The 23,300-nt window shown below is 46.8% G+C and overlaps 1 protein-coding gene across 2 annotated transcripts in view; it reads left to right on the top strand.

The window, feature by feature from the left end:
- PALS1 (protein associated with LIN7 1, MAGUK family member) overlaps positions 1-16,285 on the top strand; it is a 47,993-nt gene extending 31,708 nt beyond the window's left edge. For both annotated transcript variants that reach the window (XM_040411339.1, XM_040411340.1), the window contains exons 7-14: positions 898-975; positions 2,483-2,666; positions 4,571-4,642; positions 6,980-7,051; positions 8,194-8,361; positions 10,530-10,732; positions 12,911-13,021; positions 13,222-16,285. In XM_040411339.1, the coding sequence (XP_040267273.1) occupies positions 898-975; positions 2,483-2,666; positions 4,571-4,642; positions 6,980-7,051; positions 8,194-8,361; positions 10,530-10,732; positions 12,911-13,021; positions 13,222-13,398 (1,065 nt within the window). In that variant the 3' untranslated portion in view covers positions 13,399-16,285. The remainder of the gene's footprint in view (positions 1-897; positions 976-2,482; positions 2,667-4,570; positions 4,643-6,979; positions 7,052-8,193; positions 8,362-10,529; positions 10,733-12,910; positions 13,022-13,221) is intronic.
- Positions 16,286-23,300: the final 7,015 nt, after the last annotated feature.

The raw sequence follows: 23,300 nt of genomic DNA, 5'->3' as shown, positions 1-23,300 counted from the left end.
CCAAATTCTGATCCCAATAACTTTTATACATTTCATTATTCCATCACAACGTTTAATCATAGGCGATAAATGTATTTATATTCTCATAGTTTGGGCGTTTTGGGACGCGGTGGTGCATATGATCTGTATTTATTTATTTTTTATTTTTGTTATGGGCAAGGGGGTGGTGGTATTTTTTTATACTTTTAAAAACGTTTTTATTTTTTATTTTTTATACGTTTTAAGTCCCTTAGCAGTTGTTAAGATTACTTGTCCCATGTACTGCAATGAATTACCATTGCAGCCTATGGGAGCTGCACAATATTCCTTCTGCAGGCATCCTTAGGAACTACAGCTGTGATACCGTTGGATCCTTCAGAGGGACAAGGAACAAATGGCTTCCCTGATCGCCACACGGAGGAGCCGTTCAGGCCCCAGGCAGCGCAGCTTTCCCAGGAAGGCTTCCTCAAATGCCATGGTCACAATTGACCATGGGATCTGAGGGGTTAAATGTCTGCGATCAGAATGATCACCGATCGCAGACATTAGCCTCTGGTGTCTGCTGTGTCAAACAGCAGAAACTTGGTGGTGGCTGTGGCTCCCTCTCCACTGAGGACGCTATCTTTAAAGTCTGGAGGTCCGGAAGTGATTCATTGGAGGCGGCCCCTTTTAGAATGAGGGGTGGAGGGTTTAGTTAAACTGTCAGATTTCAGCTTCTGTGGCTCCATAACAGACAGAGGAGTGGAGAAAGGTTCCTGTGAAGGAGACAAGATGGATGCCTCCTGGGGTACATTGGATTGGATTGGTAATGAGTCAATGGGGAGCATCATCATTTTTGGGAGGCGTTTAGTATTTACTGTAGTTTCATGTTAAAGTGATTGTCATATTTTAGAGTAAAATGTAGTTTCTCTTTACTAGGCTGAAATGCATGGGGCGCTCACTTTTGTACTTATCCCTAGTCAGCAGACCAGACCACCGCCGGCCAGGGAGACTGTGGTAAGAAGCAGTATCATGTCATTGTGTCATTCACATATATATATATACGTACAAGTATGTGTTGAATATGAAAAAGTATATATATTGCAAAGGGTCATCATTAAATGCGGTGGACTCCTTTAATGATAGTGGTTACCTTGAGTTTAAAAGTTTGCACCAAGTTTTAGTCTATAATCTCGATCATCGGGTGTTCGGTGGCACATTTACATGGGCACAGTGTCGTGATAATCTGCCCGATTCTCGGGCCGTCTAAAGGCACCCTTACTTGTACTGAGACGTGTGTAATTTGTGATTGCCCTCTCCTGTAGGTTCTCTCCTCTTGTACACATTCTATATGTGTGCTTTCCTCCCATATCTACAGCCTGTGTAAGCTGTCCTCCTTGCATGCTTTACCTCCTCTCCACACTCTGATGTACTATGTAGGACCTCTTCCACCTCTTACTGCTATCTGTAAGGCTCCATTCACACGTCCGTGGTGTGTTGCGGACCCGCAAATTGCGGATCCGCAACACACCCGCCCGACACCCCTATAGAAATGCCTATTCTTGTCCGCAAGCTGAGGACAAGAATAGGACATGTTCTATCTTTTGCGGAGCTGCGGACCCGAAGATCGGGGCTGCGCTCCGCAAATGCGGATGCGGACAGCACACTGTGTGCTGTCCGCATCCATTCCGTCCCCATAGAAAATGAATGGGTCCGCACCCGTTCCGCAAAATTGCGGACCCATTTGCGGACGTGTGAATGGAGCCTAACACTGAGGGGAGGGGGAGAGTTGAAAGCGCTGCCAGAAACTGTTGTGATTTGTCCGATTCAGCAGCACCACCAGCTAGGTGAAGGACTTGCACATGCCGTACAGTAGCAAAATGTTAGGAACGTGTGTGACCCGTGCCCGTGCTGCGGCCCGCAATGCACGATCGCCGGCCGTAGGTCAGCCGCATCGGATCGCGGACCCATTCACTTTAATGGATCCGCCCGTTCCGCAAAAAGATAGGACACGTTCTATCTTTTTGCGGAACAGAAGTACGGGACGCAACCCCACGGAAGCACTCCGTAGTGCTTCCGAGGGGTCCCGTCCCGTGCGGCCGTTCCGCAATTCCGGATTTGCAGACCCATTGAAGTGAATGGGTCCGCATCCGTGATGCGGAATGCACACGGAACTGTGGCCGCAATTTGCGGGCTGCAATACGGTCACGGATCACACACGTTCGTGTGAACTCGGCCTTAGAAAGAAAGCGCTGCTGCTCTGTTTTGAGAATCGCGGGGTTAACGATACACCATCGCCTACTATAGCCGTGGCAAAGCCCCCAATATCATGTGCTGCATTACTGGGTCAGCACAATCCTGAAAGGCGTTTGACTATCCAGGTCCCGTCTTTACTGCTCATCACTCTTGGCCTCAAAATAGTTCACTGATCCTCTTAACTCCTAATGTGCTGTTGACCACGGCTGACTTCTCCTCTCCCCTGGTCACATCACGGTCCTATCGCACATGTCTTATTTCTTTCCAGGTACATGTCAAAGCGCACTTTGATTATGACCCCACAGATGACCCTTATGTCCCGTGTAGAGAACTGGGCCTTTCCTTCCAGAAGGGAGACATCCTTCATATCATCAGCCAAGATGACCCCAACTGGTGGCAGGCGTATAGAGACGGCGATGAAGATAATCAGCCTCTTGCAGGCCTTGTGCCAGGTAATGTGCTATTAACGTTTTGTTTATTAGGGGTCTGGGTGCTGAGACCCCCACTAATGGGTAAAATACAGGGGGCAGAAGCGCTCAGCTGTGCCCCTTGTTTCTGCAAGTGGTGTACAGATTCATAGAAAGTCTGACCTCTTGTTTTACCCATCAGTGGTGGTCTCAGCACCTGGACCCCCACCTGTCAAAGCTTTTCACATGTCTCAATGACACGTTAAACGTTTGTGAATATGCTTGGTCATTTTTGGGTAAATTTCATACAGGCGTACTCAGTGTGGGAAATACACTCCTCATGACGGCAGGGTTTCCCGGACTGAACTCTGCTCCTATGGCTCAAGTTCGCAGCATTAGGCCTCATGCACACGGACGTTTTTTTTTTTTTGCGGTCCGCAAAAACGGTTTCCGTTGTTCCGTGATCCGTGTCCGTTTTGTCTTCCGTGGGTCTTCCTTGATTTTTGGAGGATCCACAGACATGAAAAATGAAAAAAAAAAGTCAAGTTTGCCTTTGAAATAATAGGAAAAAACGGACACGGATCACGGACGCGGATGACAATCTTGTGTGCATCCGTGATTTTTCACGGACCCATTGACTTGAATGGGTCCGTGAACCGTTGTCCGTGAAAAAAATAGGACTGGAAACACGGATCACGGACGCGGATGCCAAACGGTGCACTTTCCGATCTTTCCACGGACCCTTTGAAAGTCAATGGGCCAGATTTATCATTACTCTGACAGCTCACTCCACTTTAACATATGGCTAAAGTCAGTTTTAGCCAAGTCAGATTTATGATCGGCCCTTTAAGACTGTAATAAATGTGGTTTGACGGTAGCAGTTTATCCGTCAGTAAGCAGCTTTACAAAAGTCGCACGTTTTTATGAAAAAGTCGCACGTTTTTATTAAAAAGTCGCATGTTCTATTAAAAAGTCTCATAAGATAAGCATGGTCCTCACTGGAGTGAAATTGGGACTTTTTTGCGACTTTTTTAAATAGTCCCAATAGTAAATCTGTCTAGAGATTCATTTACATAAGAAGACACGCCCACTTTCAGAAAACTGGCGAGCATAGTGCAGAGCAGAAAAAAGTCGCAAATTTGTGCGCAGTTTTAGCGTTTGGGACTTTTTGGGGACTTTTTCACTCCATTATTCTGACCTGAGCTAATGATAAATCTGGCCCAATGGGTCCGCGGAAAAAAAACGGAAAATGGAACAACGGCCGCGGATGCACACAACGGTCGTGTGCATGAGGCCTTAGACTGATTTATGATGCTGTGTGTTCCTGCCTGAATGCGGCTGTACTGAATTGTGCTCACGTAATGGCGTCAGTACAGTTCAGTACAGGAACACACAGCATTATAAATCATTGTAATGCTGTGAGTTTGTGTCACAGGAAATACAGTAAGACGGAGAGTATTTCCCGCACTGAGCATGATTGTGTGAGATTGCCCTTAAAGGGGTTTTCTGTGACTTTATAACTGATGACCTATCTATCAGTATATGATCAATGGGGTCTGACACCCAGGACCCCTGCCGGTCAGCTGTTTGGGAAGGCACCGTTGCTCACAGTAGCGCTGCGGCCTTCTCGCAGCTTTCACTAGGCCAGTGACGACACGTTTATTGGTCACGTAGCCTAGGAGCAGCTCAGCCCTATAGAAGTGTGGGGCTGAGCGCAATACCAAGCACAGCCACTATACAATGTAGGGCGCTGTGCCTGGTAAGCTGCTCACAGGAGCGCCTCTGCCTTCTCAAGCTGCTGATCTGAGCAGATTATAAGGTGCAGTTTTCTGATACTAACTATGGCATGTAGAAAACAAATTTGATTTCTGTTCTTTTTTTTTATCAATTTCATATTACTAATTTCAAAATTATGTGAATTTTATTATTTTTATTTTTTTTCCCCAAAGGAAAAAGTTTTCAGCAGCAACGGGAGGCAATGAAGCAGACAATAGAAGAGGATAAGGAGCCGGAAAAGTCAGGTAGGTCTCACCACGTCTGTTGAAAGGTGACTCTGCTACTACTGTAACGTACCTGTCATACCTACTTAGAGGAGTCATCACATCATCACTGCGCAGTGCCATCACTTTATTATCTGTGGTGTTCTCACCTCCAGGATCCCCATCGGTCTTAAGATAAATGGGCCAGTTTAGCGCTGCATCCACTTCCCTGGAAAGTGCATTACAGCTACGTTCAAGTGAATGGGCTGACGGCAGTTTCCTGCAAAACCGCAAACATTGTGTGAAGGGGGTGCAGCTCTAAGCGCTGCCCTGTGGCCTCTTTATTCATTTATTATTTTACCGGCCACCTTTGTCATAGGTTTGTTACTCATTATCTTTTAGGACTTGAGAACTTTGTTTTCCGAGTCTTTCAGTTTCATGTTTGTGGCGGGGTGGGTAGGTGGCTGTGCTAATTATTTTGCTATAGTAACGTTTTAGTCCTGGGGCAAGATCCAGGTGTCCCCTGTAGGAGACGTATAGCATTACACAGCATTACATAATTCAACGTCTTGTCACCGCTCATAGCAGAGCAGAGGACCCACCTCTGAAAGGAAGCGCATGGAATTCAGTTACCTAGATCAAGCAACCGTGTCCTGCACCAAAAATGTACATGAGGTTTAATGTGACGCACTTTTACCATAATGGAAGCACTCATTAGTATTCGCTTTATAAGACGCTCTGCATTCCCCCCACTTCTGGGGGGGAAAAAGTTTTGTCTTTATAAAGAGAAAAATATGGTACTTTTTTCTTTTGCCCTCTCGAAAGGGGGTTGTCATGGCAGCCAGGAAGCCAACAGTGGCTCGCAGGTCTGTCACCTTAGTACTCCAGAGGCAGTATGATAGGATGCCTGTCAGTGTTAGGGCTCATGCACACAAACGTATTTTCTTTCTGTGTCCGTTCCGTTTTTTTTTTTTTGCCGACCTTATGCGGAACCATTCATTTCAATGGGTCCGCAAAAAAAAAAAACGGAAGTTATTCCATGTGCATTAGGTTTTGTATGTCCATATTTCCGTTCCGCAAAAAATTAGAACATATCCTATTATTGTTCGCATTACGGACAAGGATAGGACTGTTCTATTAGGGGGCCAGCTGTTCCGTTCCTCAAAATACGGAATGCACACAGACATCATCCGTATTTTTTTTTTGCGGATCCGTTTTTTTTGCGGACCGTAAAATACTTACGGTCGTGTGCATGAACCCTTACGCTGTAGAGGTATTGCAGTGTATTTTAGCAACCCCCTAATAAGACTAAAAAAAAATAAGTTTAATAAAATGTTTCTAAATATTTAAAATAAGAAAAAAAAAAAAAAACACAAACCTCTCTCCCAATGAAAAATGCTAATAAATGAAAAATGTGTAAAAATAAAGAAAAAAAGTACACATAATTGCTATGGCCACATCTGTAATAACCCAAACAGTCTGGTTTCTGAGACCACATGAGATGAACTTTAGAGATCTGTTCACATGGGGCAGTGCTGCGTGTGGGTTGGTGGGGCCCAGTGCCAAGGGGGCTTAGCCCAACAGCAGGGGGGGTCTGGCTGCCTGTAGGTGCTGTATTGTGGCACTGCACCAAATTAGTGTAGGGACCCGCCTGAAAAAGGGCATTTATGCATTTTGATCAAAAACACTTACAAAGTGCCTTGTGCCTAGCTGCAGTAGATCAGTGCGTGGCATGTGGATGTGCCACCCAGGGCCTTTTCTCTACAGTTTGGCCTACATACACCAATGTCCGATAATTGGCTCGCTCTGCTCTTCTGGATCTTGTCCATTTTGTGCTAGGAATCTCCGCTACAGATTTTTTACATTCCTGGATTAACAGATGCCACCTGGACACTTGCTATATATATAAGGATACCTAGGATGGTATACATGTTAGGTTAAGGCCTCGTGCACACGACCGTATTTTTGGACCGTGTCTGATCTGCATTTTTTTTTTTTTGCGGATCGCACATGACCTCATTAATTTCTATGGGGCTGCAAAAAATTCAGACAGCACGTGGATGTCATCCATGTGCTGTTCGTATCCATGTGGCTGTTCCGCAAATTGTAGAACACCTCCCATTCTTGTCTGTTTTGCGAACACGAATATCCATTTCTTTAATAAACGTAAGGGATGCACACGGCTAGAATCCATATTTTGCGGATCCGCGGTTTTCAGTCCGCAAAATACATACAGTTGTGTGGATAAAGCCTAAGAGACAGGACTGTCCAGTTAAAGATATTCGTATAGTCGTAGCAGTAAGCTCTTTCTAGTAGTGGGTACATTACTGCCTGCCATGATTATAGTCATCCACCTAAAACCTCTCTCTTCCTTTACAGGCAAATTGTGGTGTGCGAAGAAAAACAAGAAAAAGAGGAAAAAAATCTTATATAATGCCAATAAAAATGATGGTATGTATCCAGGAAGAAGGGGGCGTTACTGATATAACAACAGAAATCCATGATGGTAGATCTCGTCATCTGAAGGGTCCATGACTCTAGGGCCCCGTTAAAGGGATTATCTCACAACGCTGGAGGGCAGAGTGCTGGGACCCCCATCATTCAGAAGCACAAGGGGATATGTGTCCCCCATTTGAATGGAGTTGGGTTTGAGCATGCACTACCCTAGATAGCAGAGTCAACCAGCAGCTATCTCTGTCAGGCCCCTAGGGTATCCTGCGTGGGTACTAGTCTTATTAGGCTACGTCTACACGACGACATTTGTCGCACGACAGATAGGGCACAACTACACTGCAACATTTGTCGCGCAACATTTTGTTGCACTAATGTCGTAGGACAATTTTTATAATGGCAGTCTATGGTGTCGCACTGCAACATGCTGCAACTGCGACGCAACAGTCGCAGAAAAATCTATCTCGAATGGATTTTCTGCGACTATTGCGTCGCAGCATGTTGCATGTTGCAGTGCGACACCATAGACTGCCATTATAAAAATTGTCGCACGACAAATGTCGTCGTGTAGATGTAGCCTTAATGGGACTATGATTGCAACTTGCTTGGGGCATCTCATGGTTGCCGACCAGCACACAGATGCCTGCTGCATGCCCAAAATGTCTGTGTAACTAGTTTAACGCTAGCAGGGACATTGCATGACAGGCCAAGCAAATCTGCCACCGTCACGCAGGGCGATAGTCGTCTTGTGTAGAGTCGAGCGCTTAGCTCTGAGCATTCGGCGACTGCGCATGTGCAGAAGCTGTGACAATCTATATACATTTTTTCTCCTGTAGCGGGCACCTTCTTGTGCTATGAACTGGGGTAAATTTTAGCAGAAATAGTATTAGGAGGCCACGCCCTTTCCCGCTAAGCCCTGGCCCCTTTTCTCACCACTTTTCAAAAGTAGCAAGAAGTGTAAAATGTGATGTGCGCCATAATTTGCGAGTTATTTTTTATTTATTTTTTTCTGCCACAAAGGTTTTGTAAAAGCTTTAATAAGTCTGCAGCACATGGCGTATGAAATATTAACAGTTTTGCCGTATAGGTGTCTCTATATGATGGATTTGTCTATTAATTCACTTATCCCTTGATTCCTTTAGATTACGATAATGAAGAGATCCTGACCTACGAAGAAATGTCTCTCTACCACCAACCGGCAAACAGGAAGCGGCCTATAGTACTAATAGGGCCACAGAACTGCGGGCAGAACGAGCTGCGGCTGCGCCTAATGAACAGCGAGGCTGATAGATTTGCTGCCGCCGTGCCTCGTGAGTATTCTGCTCCAAACTGCCTTTAATGACCGCCCGCTGTCCTGTTGTTTCTGCTGATGAGGGAGTTACTCGCCCCCCAGAGCGCTTTAGCACTAAGAATCGTGCGTGTGTTCCTAACAGGTTATCTAGTAATGTATATTGATGACCTAGGTCATCGGTATCTCATCGGCGGCAGTCCGACACCCGGGACCCTCACCGATCAGCTGTTAGAAGAAGTTGGGCGCTCAGTGAGTGTCGCGGCCTCTTCCTAGGCCATATGACATCACCGTACATCAGTCACATGACCTAGATACAGCTCAGCCCCATTGAAGTGAATGGGGCTGAGCTGCAATACCAAGCACAGCCACTGGGCGCTGGCTGCACCCCCAGAGCTTCGGGGAGTGCGGCCGCTCCTTGGAATAAATGATTGGTGGGGTGCCCCCTGATAATGAGGACAGGTCATCATTATCATTTCACGGATAATCCCTTTAACAGCAGGAGTTGGACGACACCATCTGTTAACCCTTTGATCATGGCGTAATCCTTACTGCAGCATATTTAATGGGGACTTCTTCCTAAGATCGATTTGTAGCTGGGGTAGTGATACTCAGTCAGCCCTGGGGACCTATGAAGGACCCTCGGGCTGTCCTTGCTGTAAGGCCTCCTGCACACGAACGTGTGCGCGCAGTGGTCGTGCTGCGGCAAATGCGGTCCGCGGTCGTGTGCAGGAGGCCTACCCCTGCTGTTAGGGCACACTAGTGTTACCCAGTAATACCGACACAGAACATAATGTATTAGCATACCGAAGTATGCTAACACATTATAAATGTGACATAAAGTTCTAAAACAGGAATCCCATAATGGGATTAAAAAAATGCTATAAAAGTTAAAAAAATAAATAAAATAATAATCACAACCCTCCCTAAAAATATTGCCGTTATTCACTGTAAAATACATTTTATTGTGCACACATTAAATACAAATATAAACCTGTTAGGTATCCACGCAACTGTGATAATCTGAATTTGATTATCGGGTTATGTAGTGTGAAATGTGGCGTAAAAAGACTCCAAAAATCGATTCTTTATGTCTGCAGCAAAACGAGAAAAAATTCGACAGACTGTAATTTGTATGTATTCCCGAACAACGCCAAATAATCACATTTCTCTCTTATAAAACAAGGCCTCAGACAGCCGCCCGAGTGGAAAAATAAAAACCGCACGGCGTCTGTAATGCAGAAAGGCAGGCGAAAACGTGAAAAGTGTTTCTGGTCTTTGAGGCCTTGTCAGGGGTTAATGAGCTGTTATGCCGTTACATAAGGCACTCGTGGGAGAAGGTTCACGGAGTTCCTGATGGTATGGCTGCATTTCAGTGACGAGTGCTGATTTGTGAACTCGTTATCCCAGTTTCTATTACAACATTGATGACTGATTACATGATGGTGGTTCCTGGAGGGCGACGCTCCCCCTTCACACATTTTGTCAGCCCACAGCTTATCTGACTTTGCTCCTGCAGCTTGATGGGAGTTGTCGGGGCAATGCCAGTTGACCCTTGTGGTACCACTACACCTGTGGATTTTCTGCAGTGGGATGGCATGCAGAAAATCCACGTTGTTTACAGTAGCGGAAAATGGGATGAGATTTTGGAATTTTGCGGACAAGAATAGGCAGTTATATCAATGGTTATCCGGACCGCAAAACACACACCGGTCGTGTGCATGAGGCCTAAGGGTATTGCCTCCTTGAGGAGGTGTCTTGGCTCCTTCTTGCAGTATTCTGTGCAGCTGGAATGTGGTTACTGTTGTGTATAGCGCTCTGCATTCATCAGTCAGGAGGACGCTCTCCCACCATGACGCCCTCACATATACCTCCCTGTATGAGTGCAGGCGTGTGGGGTTGTAGGGGGTCCCAGGAGCTGGTGGGAGTGACGATGAGTGGGGGAGGGGGTATTTCAGCCTCCGGTCTCTGAATGGACATGATTTGTAATTCCAGACATAGTGGGATTTGTCTAATGGAAATCTGCTTTCCCAGTCTGCCTTGTATAAGCGTCCGTGTCATCGAGAAGCAGCATTTGGTGATTTTTCTTTTCTGCCCTCGCCTTAACCTACCAGGATTTATATTTATTACATGGTTCCTGTACGGTTGGAGCCAGACTCTCAGATATCCGTTTTGTCCTTGTGTGTCTAGATACGACTCGGAATAGGCGAGACAATGAAGTGGCGGGCCGAGATTATCACTTTGTCTCCAGACAGACGTTTGAAGCAGACATTGCTTCTGGCAAGTTCATTGAATACGGGGAGCACGAGAAGAACCTCTACGGCACCGGCGTGGACTCCGTGCGACAAGTCATTAATTCTGGCAAGATTTGCCTTTTAACGCTGCACACGCAGGTGAGGTCGCCGTCACGTCTCTGGATCGTAACCACTACACTGCCTTAATAATATAGGATTTGCCTTGTTATATTTCATATGTGGAGTCCAAAGCCTATCCCTGCTGATACCATCCACACTTAAGAATGTACATTTTTCTGGAGTTTTTAAAACATGGAGATATATGGTGGCTGTGCTCATGGGGATAGGGATTCGTCAGGACATCAGGAGAATAATCACATTGAAGAAGGGCTGGGAACAATAGATTGGATTCACCTGCATGGCAAGCTTGAATCACTGCAGCACTTTACTTCCTCCCTGCTGTGGTTAGTGCAGGAGCAGATAGGAAGGCTTAAAGAGAATGTATCCTCTAAGTTTTGTACTAATTTAACCCCCTAACAGTTTGGCTTGAGCTTTGAGAAAAGAAATTCACAATTCAGCCCAAGCAGGGTAAGGCTTCATTCACACGTCCATGGAACACGGTCCGTGAGATACCGGACTGGCATCTTGCTTAGTGCAGGAGCGTACGGCGTCATTGGTTACTATGACTCCGTGCGCTTCATGCCGCTGCTGCACTACAGTAATACACTCGTATAGATCATACCAGTGTATTACTGTAGTGCAGCGGCGGCATGAAGCGCACGGCGTCATAGCAACCAATGACGCCGTGCGCTCCTGCTCTCAGCAGGAATCCAGTCCGGTATCTCACGGACCGCTCACGGCCGTGTGCATTCGGCCTTAGGCTACATGCACACAAACATTGTTTGTTTCCCTGTCCGTTTCCGTTTGTTTGTTTTTTGCGGATAGAATGCAGACCCATTCATTTCAATGGGTCCGCAAAAAATGCGGAGAGCACACCGTGTGCTGTCCGCATCAGTATGTCCGTTCCGTAGCTCCGCAAAAAAAACCAAATAGAACATTTCCTATTCTTGTCAGTTTTAGGCATTGTTACAATGGATCCGCAAAAAAAAACCCGGATGGCATCTGTTTTATTTTGCGGATCCACAATTTGCGGACCGCAAAACACATACGGTCGTGTGCATGTAGCCTTACTTTAGTAGGTAGGGCGGCAGTCGGATGCTGACGCAGGGGGGCGGCAGTCGGATGCTGACGCAGGGGGGCGGCAGTCGGATGCTGACGCAGGGGGGCGGCAGTCGGATGCTGACGCAGGGGGGCGGCAGTCGGATGCTGACGCAGGGGGGCGGCAGTCGGATGCTGACGCAGGGGGGCGGCAGTCGGATGCTGACGCAGGGGGGCGGCAGTCGGATGCTGACGCAGGGGGGCGGCAGTCGGATGCTGACGCAGGGGGGCGGCAGTCGGATGCTGACGCAGGGGGGCGGCAGTCGGATGCTGACGCAGGGGGGCGGCAGTCGGATGCTGACGCAGGGGGGCGGCAGTCGGATGCTGACGCAGGGGGGCGGCAGTCGGATGGCAATCAGTGAGGCTAGGATGGTGACTAGCAGCGTTGCGCTGACTCTTGTAGTTTTCTGCCATAAACATAAGAGGTTAAATGTCACGTTGCCGGTATGTGCAGTCATTATCACTGTGCTTTGTCAGCCCACACAGAGGTTCAGGGACAGTAATACCACCAGCAATGTGTTTCTTGTGAAATTCTTGAAGACTCCCGTGCTTCTTGTAGAACAGCCGACCTGAAGGCTGCGGTGGAATGAGTGGGAGCTGCCGCCAGAGACTGCGGCCGGGTCCTGCTCTACGTGTGGGGGGGATATACAGATGAGTAATGCTGTGTGATAGCAGAAACCACTTCCCCCCCCCCCCCCCCCTTACATTCGTCCTCAGCCGTAGATTCATTTCTTTGTAAATTCCCACGTTGATTCAGATTGGGATTTATCGAAATCAAACAAATATCAGTCTGTCCCCTCTGGATGTCTTAAAAATGACTATAATGTCTCTAAAAGCAGATCTAGGGGTCTACATTTACTCTAGAAACAGCGCCACTCTTTTCCACAGGCTGTGTCAGGTATTGCAGCTGAGCGGTTAACCTGAATAAAACAGAGCTGCAATACCTCACACCGCCTAGGGACAGGAGTGGTGCTGTTTCTAGAGTAAGCTCCTTTTAACTTATTTGGGGGTTGCCTGTTTTTATGTATCGTATAGTAAAGACCACCACACATGACTTGTCAGTAGGTGATCCTGTATCTGTTCTAACACATGTGATTTTTCTTGTTCTCCCCATTTCAGGCTCTTAAAACGCTGCGCAACTCGGATTTAAAGCCGTACATTATATTCATCGCTCCACCTTCTCAAGAGAGGCTGCGTGCACTGCTGGCAAAAGAAGGTAGAAATCCAAAGGTAAGTAGTCATCCGTGGTATGTATGACTGTGTGTAGTGACCGCATGGTGACGAGGATACCACTACTTTACGACTCCCACAATGACGATAGTCCCATAATGTTGGCCTGAAAAGGGACCTTCATATGTTCTCGCGGTCCGCCGATGCGTGTGACCCGACGATTATGGTCGGTGACATTTTTTTTCTGGTTTCCCTTGCAGCCTGAGGAGCTCCGAGACATCATAGAGAAAGCCAGAGAAATGGAGCAAAACAACGGGCACTACTTTGACATGGCCATAGTGAACACTGACCTGGACAAGGCCTATCAGGAACTCCTCCGACTAATCAACAAGCTGGACACGGAGCCTCAGTGGGTCCCTTCCTCCTGGTTGCGGTGAACGGAGGCGCACGGCAACCAGCCCCCCGGACAGTCACGGTTGGAGAACCAGTTTAGTTCCGTTTTTTGCAACGTATGTTTGAGTTATTCTAGAAGAGGGCCAGAAGATGTGGCCCAATGTAGAAGCGCCCATTCAGGTTTAGTCTAGACCGAGCAAAACCGCGCCAGCGGTCCATGCCAGGGTAATGCGGGACAGTGCTTGATGTCAGCGTGGAGCACAGCCTTGTAGGCCTGACCCCTCCCGGGAAAGGAGGACATGTTTACAGACCCTCATTAACCTTCTTGTGGTAGAGAGTGATGGAGTTAACCTTTTAATTGACCAGGAATCTTTTCCGTTCTCGCCATTAGGCAGCCGTCGGCGGTGGCTCCTGTAATGCGTGGCACTTATATGTATAAAGGATGCTCGAGAGAGAGAGAAGAATCACTGGGAAAGTCTCCTACGTAACTGGATGTACAGATAAGAGATTGTGTTTTAGCAATATACTTTCATACACCCTTCCCTTCCCCCCCCCAGCACACATCACACACCGGAGGGCGCTGGTTTTTTTAACCAAGAGAAGTTAGTTTTTAACGGTCAAGGACTTTGCCACATTCCATTTTATAGTCGCACCCGATGCCAGCAGCGATTCCTGTTTCACAAGTTGCAATGAATGTAAAGCTGTTCGTTTCTCTAAATAAACTTGGGCTACAGTTTCACCAGTGACCTCCTCCTTCCATGTTGTCCTCTCCTCCAGAAGGCGTCCATCCGTTCAGTAGCCTCTGGACCGCATGTCCTCCACATCCGGCCTGAGCTACGCCATACTTCACCCATACTTATCCAATTATTATTTTTTTAGGTTTTGCGTTGGCCGTACATACCAAACCTCTTGAAGAATTTGGGTTTCGCGTTTGCTCCACTTTTTTTATTTGATTTTTTTCATATTCTAGTTCCTATGATTGGGATGTCCACCTCCGAGCGTAAATCCTGAGCGGATCACTGGAGCTTGACTTTTTAACAACGACGAGTTCTCCTCTACAGCGTTGGCAGCTTTGAGGGCATGACTCCAGCTTAGACGTTCTCTGATAGGAGCCTAAGGTAGTCTGAGCAGTTCATACCAAGCCGTGTTCCATGCTTTACACTCCAGCTCTGCTTAGATGATCAGATTCTCTTTGGAGAACTGATCATCAGGGAGGGGGGAGTCGTAGAGATATGTGTTTATTCACCTGGGGGTCCGACCTCCTGGGAAGGGGCCCTCAGGATTTAGCAGGACAATGGCCCACCCCATTCGCTTGAAAGGAGCCCTGCTGTGCGGGGAAAAACGGTTATGGGGCTGCAGTGCTGATCATGATCATAAAGTGGCATCACCTCATAAGATAGGACTGCCGTGTTAATTATGAATGGTAGATGTTAAAGGGGATGTGCCATCCCAGTTGGGTGGGCTTAAGGACACAGCCAAGCTGACCGACGCTCCGCTGTTTCCGTGGCTCCCCTTTTAAAGGACGGAAGCAGCGTAGCTTGTGCCGATACTCTATTTGCATAGCTGCCATCCACGACGATAGGAGTTACGGAAATGGTGGATCACTGGGCCTCTCAGCAGTTTCCGTGAGCCTATGGAAACGGCGAGATAGGACAACCCCTTTAAGGCATTTACTGAATATGGTGTCCAGTTCATGGACTATTAGGCTCCCAGAACCAGAGAATTCTTGTGATTTTTGGAAAAATGATCATTGAGTTATACTTCTGGTCACCAATCCGAATGACGGGTGTAACGCTCGGCGTCAGCCAGTCTTAACAGTCTTAAAGGGGACAATACATTGCTGTTATCATGTAGGTGATGAGGATTAAAGGGGTCATATGACATGAAATGTCTGCTTTCTTCTGGATTCTTGCTTCAGACCTGTGCATTTAAACAGGTATGAAGAGCTGCAGTACCAGACATGCCCATGGACAAAAGTGGCGCTGTTTATATGTGGGGGAGGGACCTTTCTTCCGTCAATACATTTACTAATGGGATCTGATGAATGGATGGACGCCGACGGACTGTATGTATTATAAATTGTTCAGTATTAAACTAATTGGTCGTTATGTAAATGGATTTAGATAGGTCGTTAATATCAGATCGGTGGGGGGGCTGACGCCCTACACCCCCACCCATCTGCTGTTTTCGGCAGATGGCAGAAATGATGCCGTGGACAGAAAGCTCCATCCACTGGGAGCTGCGCTGCAGTACCTCTGTATGGCCACTACACAGTGGATGGCGCCTTAAGCCTCTGGCTCTGGCCACTGTATAGTTGCCGGAACAGCACATTGGGGGGCGTGCAGTGAGTCTCCCCCCTACCGATCTGATATCAGGCCATCAGTATCTAAGTCCTGGAAGTCCCCTTTAACTGTACAAATATACATATAATAGCTAGTTATAAGGGGAGGACTGTGGAGAAGATTTGGACTCTACTGTATATGTTTGCGCTACTGTAGGATACGTTGATAGACTTAGGTAGGCACAGATTATAATGAAGGATATGTGTGCACGTGTATATGGAGGTCATCACTTATCTTATTATTTAGGGGAGGGGGTGGCTTGGACTGCTTGATTACTTGAATACATAACATTACAAGGTTGCATTCACTATTCTGCAGAGCTGAAATCTCCCAGGATTCTTGCTGGAGCAGTTTTTGTACAGAGCAATGTCTGGTCATTTGCAGTCTATACCCCGGGCACTGTACAATAGGAGCTCGGCGCAAGCTCATAGATTGCTTCTAATTAACCAGCTGAACTGTGAATGCAGCTCTGGAGCATAATTCGGACTGTAAATCAGGATCAGAACAAAGAACACTAGAATTACTCTGCTTAGACCAGTTAAATGTGTGCATTCTAAAATGGCATTTAGTGGTGAGCATTTAAAGGAGTATTTAATAAAAATCGGACATCGTATAGAACATGACAACCTCTTTCTAACAAAGCTAGAACCAGCCCTGTACCTCACATGGATCCAGAGATCTCCACATTCATTGCTCCAATAGATTTATATCAATCTGACAGCTCAGTGGACATGCCCTTTCTCAGGGGGAAAGGGGGTGTCCTTTCTGCTGCAGCTCTCTCCCTTAACGGTCACAGCTTCTAGCAGGAGATATGGCTGATGGCAGTTGAAAATTTATACTGAGCATGTGCGACCACCTCAGCGAGGTGGATGAAGAAATAAGAAAAGAAGCAAACAGCAGGTGGCGCTATCGAGACAGATTTTATTGAATAACTCGCTGGCTATTCTTGAATTTTAACTACTTGCAATTACAAAAGTGTTCAGCTCCGGGTGCTGGTTTGAAAAATGTTGACTATGTTTGGTGGGACAAAACCTTTCACTGGAGCGGAACCGTATATATATGCATTGTGGACCTATTAACGTATAGCAAATGAGTGGTTATGTGGAAAGTGAGAAAGGTAGGTGCCCTTCCACTCTCCCGACCTGTCTGTTTTAGTAAGAGTTTTTATACTTTTGAGTATAATTGTTGTTCCTCTGTTACTCCTCCTGGAAATGTATGACTAAATTGACAATTGCCATTCTCCTTGTCAAGGTGGTGCCTCCCCTCACGGGCAGATAATGGACCATCCTTGGCTATTATTCATTCATTATCAGGAGGAATAACAGAGGGATGTCGTAACGGAAAGTTCTAAGAAAAGCTCCCCGATTGGATGCAAGTATCTAGTGAACCAGCCGCATCCGGAGAGGCGGACAGTCCTCTTCGATTTAGATAAAGTTGAAGCCTGGAGCTGAGGTTTTCTTAAAATGACACCACACATCAGTGGAGGCAAATCCGCAGCGTGGAGGTACCCCCAGTGTGGTTGCTGTGTGGCCAACACTGAACCCCTGGGGTACACGGGTAGGAGTGTACATGGGGGTCTGAAGTCACGTCAGTACTGCTCTATGTGAATGTGGTTGAGCTGCAGATGTCTTTGCAGATTTTGGTAAATTACTTGGGGGGGGGGGTTCCAAAAACGCTACAAATAGTGTATACCACTGTTTTTAAAAAGCACGGCATGCCCTTAAAGGGGTTCTGTCATCAGGTTTTAGGCAGCACCGCCTGCGTCCTCCGAATCTCCTCCTTTCGTCACCGTTAGATAGCCGTAATCTCGCGCATGCGCAGTGCCGGTATAGTGTTCCTTTCCTGTGCTGGCATCAGCCTCAGGGAAGGAACTGCGCATGCGCGAGATTACGGCTATCTATCGATGACGAAAGGAGGAGATTCGGAGGACGCAGGCGGTGCTGGGCTCTTTCACAGGCGGGCGTGGCTGGGCACCAGGAAGGTTCGTACAGCCCCTTGGGCACCTTACAAGACTAATTTACATATCTTTAAAATCCTTTTTTCAAGAAAATAAAAGCACACAGCCCTATAGGACCGGTATATTGCAGACATGCTAGCGGCGATCTAGCCGTGCATCTCCGTATCTCTATAGCCTAAAAAACTTGGTGACAGAATCCCTTTAAAACATATTTTTCTAACCGCACTGTATTTAGAAACTTCCCTTAAAGGTGTATTCCCATCTTAGACAATGGGGGCATATCGCTAGGATATTCCCCCTTGTCCGATAGATGTGGGTCCCACCGCTGGGACCTGCACCTATATCGAGAACAGAGCGGGGAGCGCTGTGGCTGGAGGACCCCAGATTTCCCGGGGTCCGTCCACCACCAAGCCCTAATCCCCGCCTCTCCCATAGTGAATGGCACGCGCGGCCCATGCTCCCATTCATTTCTATGGGGCAGACGGCAATAGCCGAGCCAGTGCTCGGCTTTTATCGGCAGCCCTATAGAAATAAATGGAGGGCGGCTGCGCATGCGCAGTCCGCTCTCCTTCACTTTCAGGGCTTCGTTCTCCATATAGGTGCGGGTCCCAGAGGTGGGACCCACACCTATGAGACAATGGGGGAATATCCTAGCGATATGCCGCCATTGTATGAGATGAGAAAACCCCTTTAAAGGGGTTTTCCAAGTGTTTAATATGGATGGCCTATCCTAAGGACAGGTCATCAGTATGTGATCTATGGGGGTCCGACACCCAGGACCCCTGCCGATCAGCTGTTGGAAGAAGCTGCATCGCTCCAGTCAGCACCACTGACTCCTTGCAGCTTACCAAGCACAGCGCCATCTATTGGTTAGCGGCTGTGCTTGGTTTTACAGGTCGCCCCTATTCACTTCAATGGGACTGAACTGTGCCTAGGCCAGGTGTCTGATGAACGTGGCTTAAGAGGCTGCAGCGCTCACCGGAGTACCACGGCGGGGGTGCCGGGAGACAGACCCCCACCAATCAGATTCTAGCTGAGATATTTCTCTGACACTTTTTTTGTTCCTTTATATTTATATTCCCAAACCTGCCCTTAAGAAATCCCAACAGTCCAAGTCTTGAGCATCTCTTGGTGCTGACAGGCATTACACTGACGACCATTCGTGTAAATGGCTGATACTGAATTCTGCATTTTTCCTAGAAGCTTCGGCAGTAGCAACTGATTTTTCTCTATGGCTAGACATGACCTTTGGGGGTCATTTACAAAGACCGGCGTTTTACCTTGGTCTTTGAGTCCCCCCCCTGCGCTGCCGTAGGATGCATCTGATGAGGCGTCATAAATTAGGCAGTCCATGTACCTGGTGTAAAAACTACTCCAACCCCTGAACTGGAGTAAATGTGTCTGGGCTGATGCTCAGGCCTGGTCCCTGCTACTCCCAAGTGGAAAGGATGGTGTAAAAACGCCTGTGCGACAATTTCTGGGTCGTATTATTTGCAAACCTACTTGTTTCTGCTTTTTTGGGCAGGGAGACACTGGATAATGAGAATTTGTACTTACACTGAATACTAGTCGTGGGGGTCATTCATCAACCAATTGACTCTGAAGACAGTGTGGGGGGAGGGGGGATTTATGAGAACATTCGTCTTTTCTTTTTTTTTTTGAATATGTAGAAAATGAGTATTATGCTGAGCACGATTGTGGGGTTTATACGGGAATATTTGTTAAAAAGGCGCACTCCTAAATTACATATTATATTTGAAAAAAGCTCCTGTATATTACTTTTACATCTTGTGGCGCCCCCTGGTGTTAACACATGCCTGGTAGCTCAGTCCAACTTCTCAGTTCCTCTTGTTCTTTAAAGGATAACTGTCGTGTGTGTGTGTGTGTGTGTGTATATATAGATATTTAATTTTTTTTTGGAGTATTGGATTGTGGTGATTAATATCTCCTTGGTGGCCCTATTTAAACTTTTCACTGTGTATTCAATAACCCCTTAATTCCACAGTTTTGTTCCCTGTACTGCCTACTTTTACCTGTGCTTAAAATAGTGTTGCTAGGCATGGTCCGTCTATGTGTTGGAGGACGCAGAAGCATGTTGCGTGCAGGCTCACATTACTGACGGCCAGGGACTGTAAGGAAATGATTAAAGCCAGGTCCTCCCCAGCAGCTGATAACAGTTCCTGGGCTGTGTGCACTTCTCCCTGTCCCTGCACTTGGCAGACGCTCCCTCACTCAGCAGAGCTGGAGGATGCAGAGTTGGAGCAGCGCAGACCAGGGCTGTGTGCACTTCTCCCTGTCCCTGCGCTTGGCAGACGCTCCCTCACTCAGCAGAGCTGGAGAATGCAGAGTTGGAGCAGCGCAGACCAGGGAAGGGAGATCTGCCGTCTGCTCAGTGTATAAATGAAAGCAACATGTGGTAAGAGGACCCCTTTGTGCTGCAGGAGATTAACCCTTTAGGGGGGGGGGGGGGGGCTCTGGTTACTAGCACTTTTGGGGGGCTATTGTTACTGGTGGCCATCTTAACTGAATAGTGAGATTGCAGTTTTATGCAGACTGGTTGCTAAGGGCTGAATCTTATTAAATATGGGGTAAGTCAGTCTAATAGTAACTGATTCTGGAATATCATGTTATTAGTAACTACATATAGGAAAATTAAAATTAGGGTCTAAATGTGACAGTTATCCTTTAAAGGTGAAAAACTGCAGTTTTGAATTTTTTTTTAGTCTTAAGCTTTTTTTTTATTGCGTTTATCTCAACTCGTATAAAGGAACCTATGGAAAAAACACCAGGAAAACTTACAATAAAAAAAAAATAAAAAAATAGGGAAGATTTATGTACCCTCGGTGCTGGAATATATGTGCACAAATCGTTGGAAATGTTGTGCAAGCCCTGGATTTCAGATTGAGGCATGCACCTCTTAAAGGGGTTGTCCAGGCTTTTTTTTTTCCCTACTATTGATGACCTATTTTTAGGGTAGGTCATCACTATCAGATTGGTGGGGGTCCTGTCTTAGTCATAGACAGCAGTGGTGAGAAGGGAGACTGCACTTGTGCACTGCCCGCGCTAATCGCGGGGGTCCTGCCGATCTGATAATGACGTATCCGGTATATCAGTAGTTTGAAGAGGCTTTGGCGAGTGCTGCGGCCTCCCCACAGCTTACCGTATACAATGCCATACGTTGTACATATGCTGTGCTTGATGTTGCAGCCTAGGCCCATTCACTTGAATAGGAGCAAGTTGCGCCTAGACCATGTGACTGATGAATGTGACATCACTGGCCTTGGAGGAGGCTGTAGCGGCCTCAAAACAGCTGATCAGCGGGGTGCTGGGAGTCCGTTAGTGATGACCTATCCTAAGGATAAGGCAGCAATAAGAAAAGCCCCTAAAAGCGGGATGTTCTAAGAGGGAATTAAAAGAACACCAGGGGGCGCCATAACAATTGTGTGGGAGCTTTTTATAAGAGAGATTCCCACTGAGGAACTGTTCCGTTTCACGTGATGTGATATTTAATGACTGGACGACCCATTAGTTCCTTGTCAGTAAACGGGTACAAGATGGAGAATGTGATGCCTTAACGATTTGATCCGCCATGTTCTAACACTCATGTATCTGCACTGTGTATGGATGAGATGTCACAGCTCTGTATAAATGAATAAAATCACGGTTGTACGTCTGAGTTCTTCTTTCACGTGGAGCGCAGCACTCAGCCTCCTGATACTGCCCGATTGCTTTTGCAATGTATTCATACATTTTCAGGAGGTGTAAGAGAGGAACAGCACGAGGCAGAGTTCTGATAAAAGGTGAGCTCATTTTGAATCCACTTCTGCAAGACGTAAGTGCGGGGGAAGGGTGCTGGTCCTCTGATTTCAACGGAAATTAGCAACGCCGATTGCGTGAAACCCAGTGGCATTACCAGAAATGTAAGATGGATTTCTGACAAAGCCTCCTTATCCATTTTTGCCCCCCTAAGGAGCAAGAGTCCTTGTTCATTATTACGTCCAGGCATTCTGATGGTCATGACTTTTCTAATTGTAGGTTTGTGTGGGACTAGTTATACCGAACTATGCTCTACAGAGGATACTGTGCTGCTTACCCACTCAAGGTATGGCTATACTCAGAGGAACCCCGCTGATGGGATTAAAGGGACACCCCCCCTCTGTAACAGATCCCCTGACACATAGCCTTAAATAACATATGAGAGTTCACTGGTCTGTAAATGTAAGGGCTCATGCACACAACTGTGCAGTCCGCAAAAAACGGATACCGGCTATGTGTGTTCTGCATTTTGCTCCTATAAAATGCTCCTGTCCTCTTGTCAGTTCTATGTTTTTGCAGGTGCCACGGAACGGACAGACATATGCAGACAGCACGCAGTGTACTGTCCGCATACTTTGCGGCCTCGTTGAAGTGAATGGGTCCATATCTGACCCACACAAAAAAAATACGTTTCTGTGCAAGAGCCCTAAGTCTGGTGGATTAAAGTACCGCAGTCGTTTTGACCAGCTCCACCTCTGCCATAATAGTATGGCGCAGACAGTAAGGAGTTGTTATACCCCTGAGACACATGGCTACATACCTCTGAAAAAGGGTGGTGCCCCAAATCATGGCACCCCTGCAGATCAGCTGTTTCAAGGGGCTGTGGCGCTACTGCTTGTACTGGGAGAGGAAGCTGTAATTATCCTGCACCACCACTAGAAGGGAGACTGCGCAGGTAAAAACTGAGGAGAACGCGACACTTGCTGGACCGCCACAGCCCTGATTGTCAGGGTAGCGGGAAGTCGGACCACCGCTGATCTGTAATTCATGATTAGGGAAGAGCGAATCTACTTCGGATGAAACATCAGAAGTCGATTCGAATAATACTTCGTTCTGATACTGTACGGAGCAGGAGCTCTGTACAGTATTAGAATGTATTGGCTCCGATGAGCCGAAGTTATTGCTTCGTGAAGTGTTGCGAGACTTCATAAATTAATTTGTACTGTAAAAAAAAAACTTACCACTTGGAACCGAACCTGGGTTTGGGAAATGGTATTTTACAGTACAAATAAATGTATGAAGTTATTACCCAAAGTCTCGCAAAGCAATAACTTTGGCTCAGCGGAGCCAATACATTCTAATACTGTACAGAGCTCCGAAGTCGATTCGCTCATCCCTATTCTGAGGACAGGTCATCAACAGCTGTAGTTCAGGCATAGTCATCATTGTATACCAAGAGTTCTGCAATGTGCTGATCTACATTGGGGGTCATTTATCAAACTGGCCAAAGATATCCCCTGCGCTGACTGAGTGCGCAGGACTCATCACAAATTAGATGCATCCTCCGGCAGTCCGTGCGTCTAGATTGAAATCTAGTTAAAGTCTTACGACTTCTTCAGACAAAAAAAAAAATAATGACATAAGCAATCTTGGTAACCAAGATTGCTTGATATGCTTACCAAGATTGCTTACGTCTTTTTTTTATTTTGTCTGAAGAAGTCGTAAGAGCCTAAATAGATTTCAATCTAGACGCACGGACTGCCAGAGGATGCATCTAATTTGTGATGAGTCCTGCGCACTCTCAGTCAGCGCAGGGGATATCTTTGGCCAGTTTGATAAATGACCACCATTGTGTTTTTTTATTTTTCACGATCTCTGTAGTAGAAACGTT

This window comes from Bufo bufo, chromosome 11 (assembly GCF_905171765.1).
Source record: "Bufo bufo chromosome 11, aBufBuf1.1, whole genome shotgun sequence".
Taxonomy (NCBI): domain Eukaryota; kingdom Metazoa; phylum Chordata; class Amphibia; order Anura; family Bufonidae; genus Bufo; species Bufo bufo.
The sequence above is the reverse complement of the archived record's forward strand: the minus strand, read 5'-3'. Positions and strand labels throughout refer to the sequence as shown.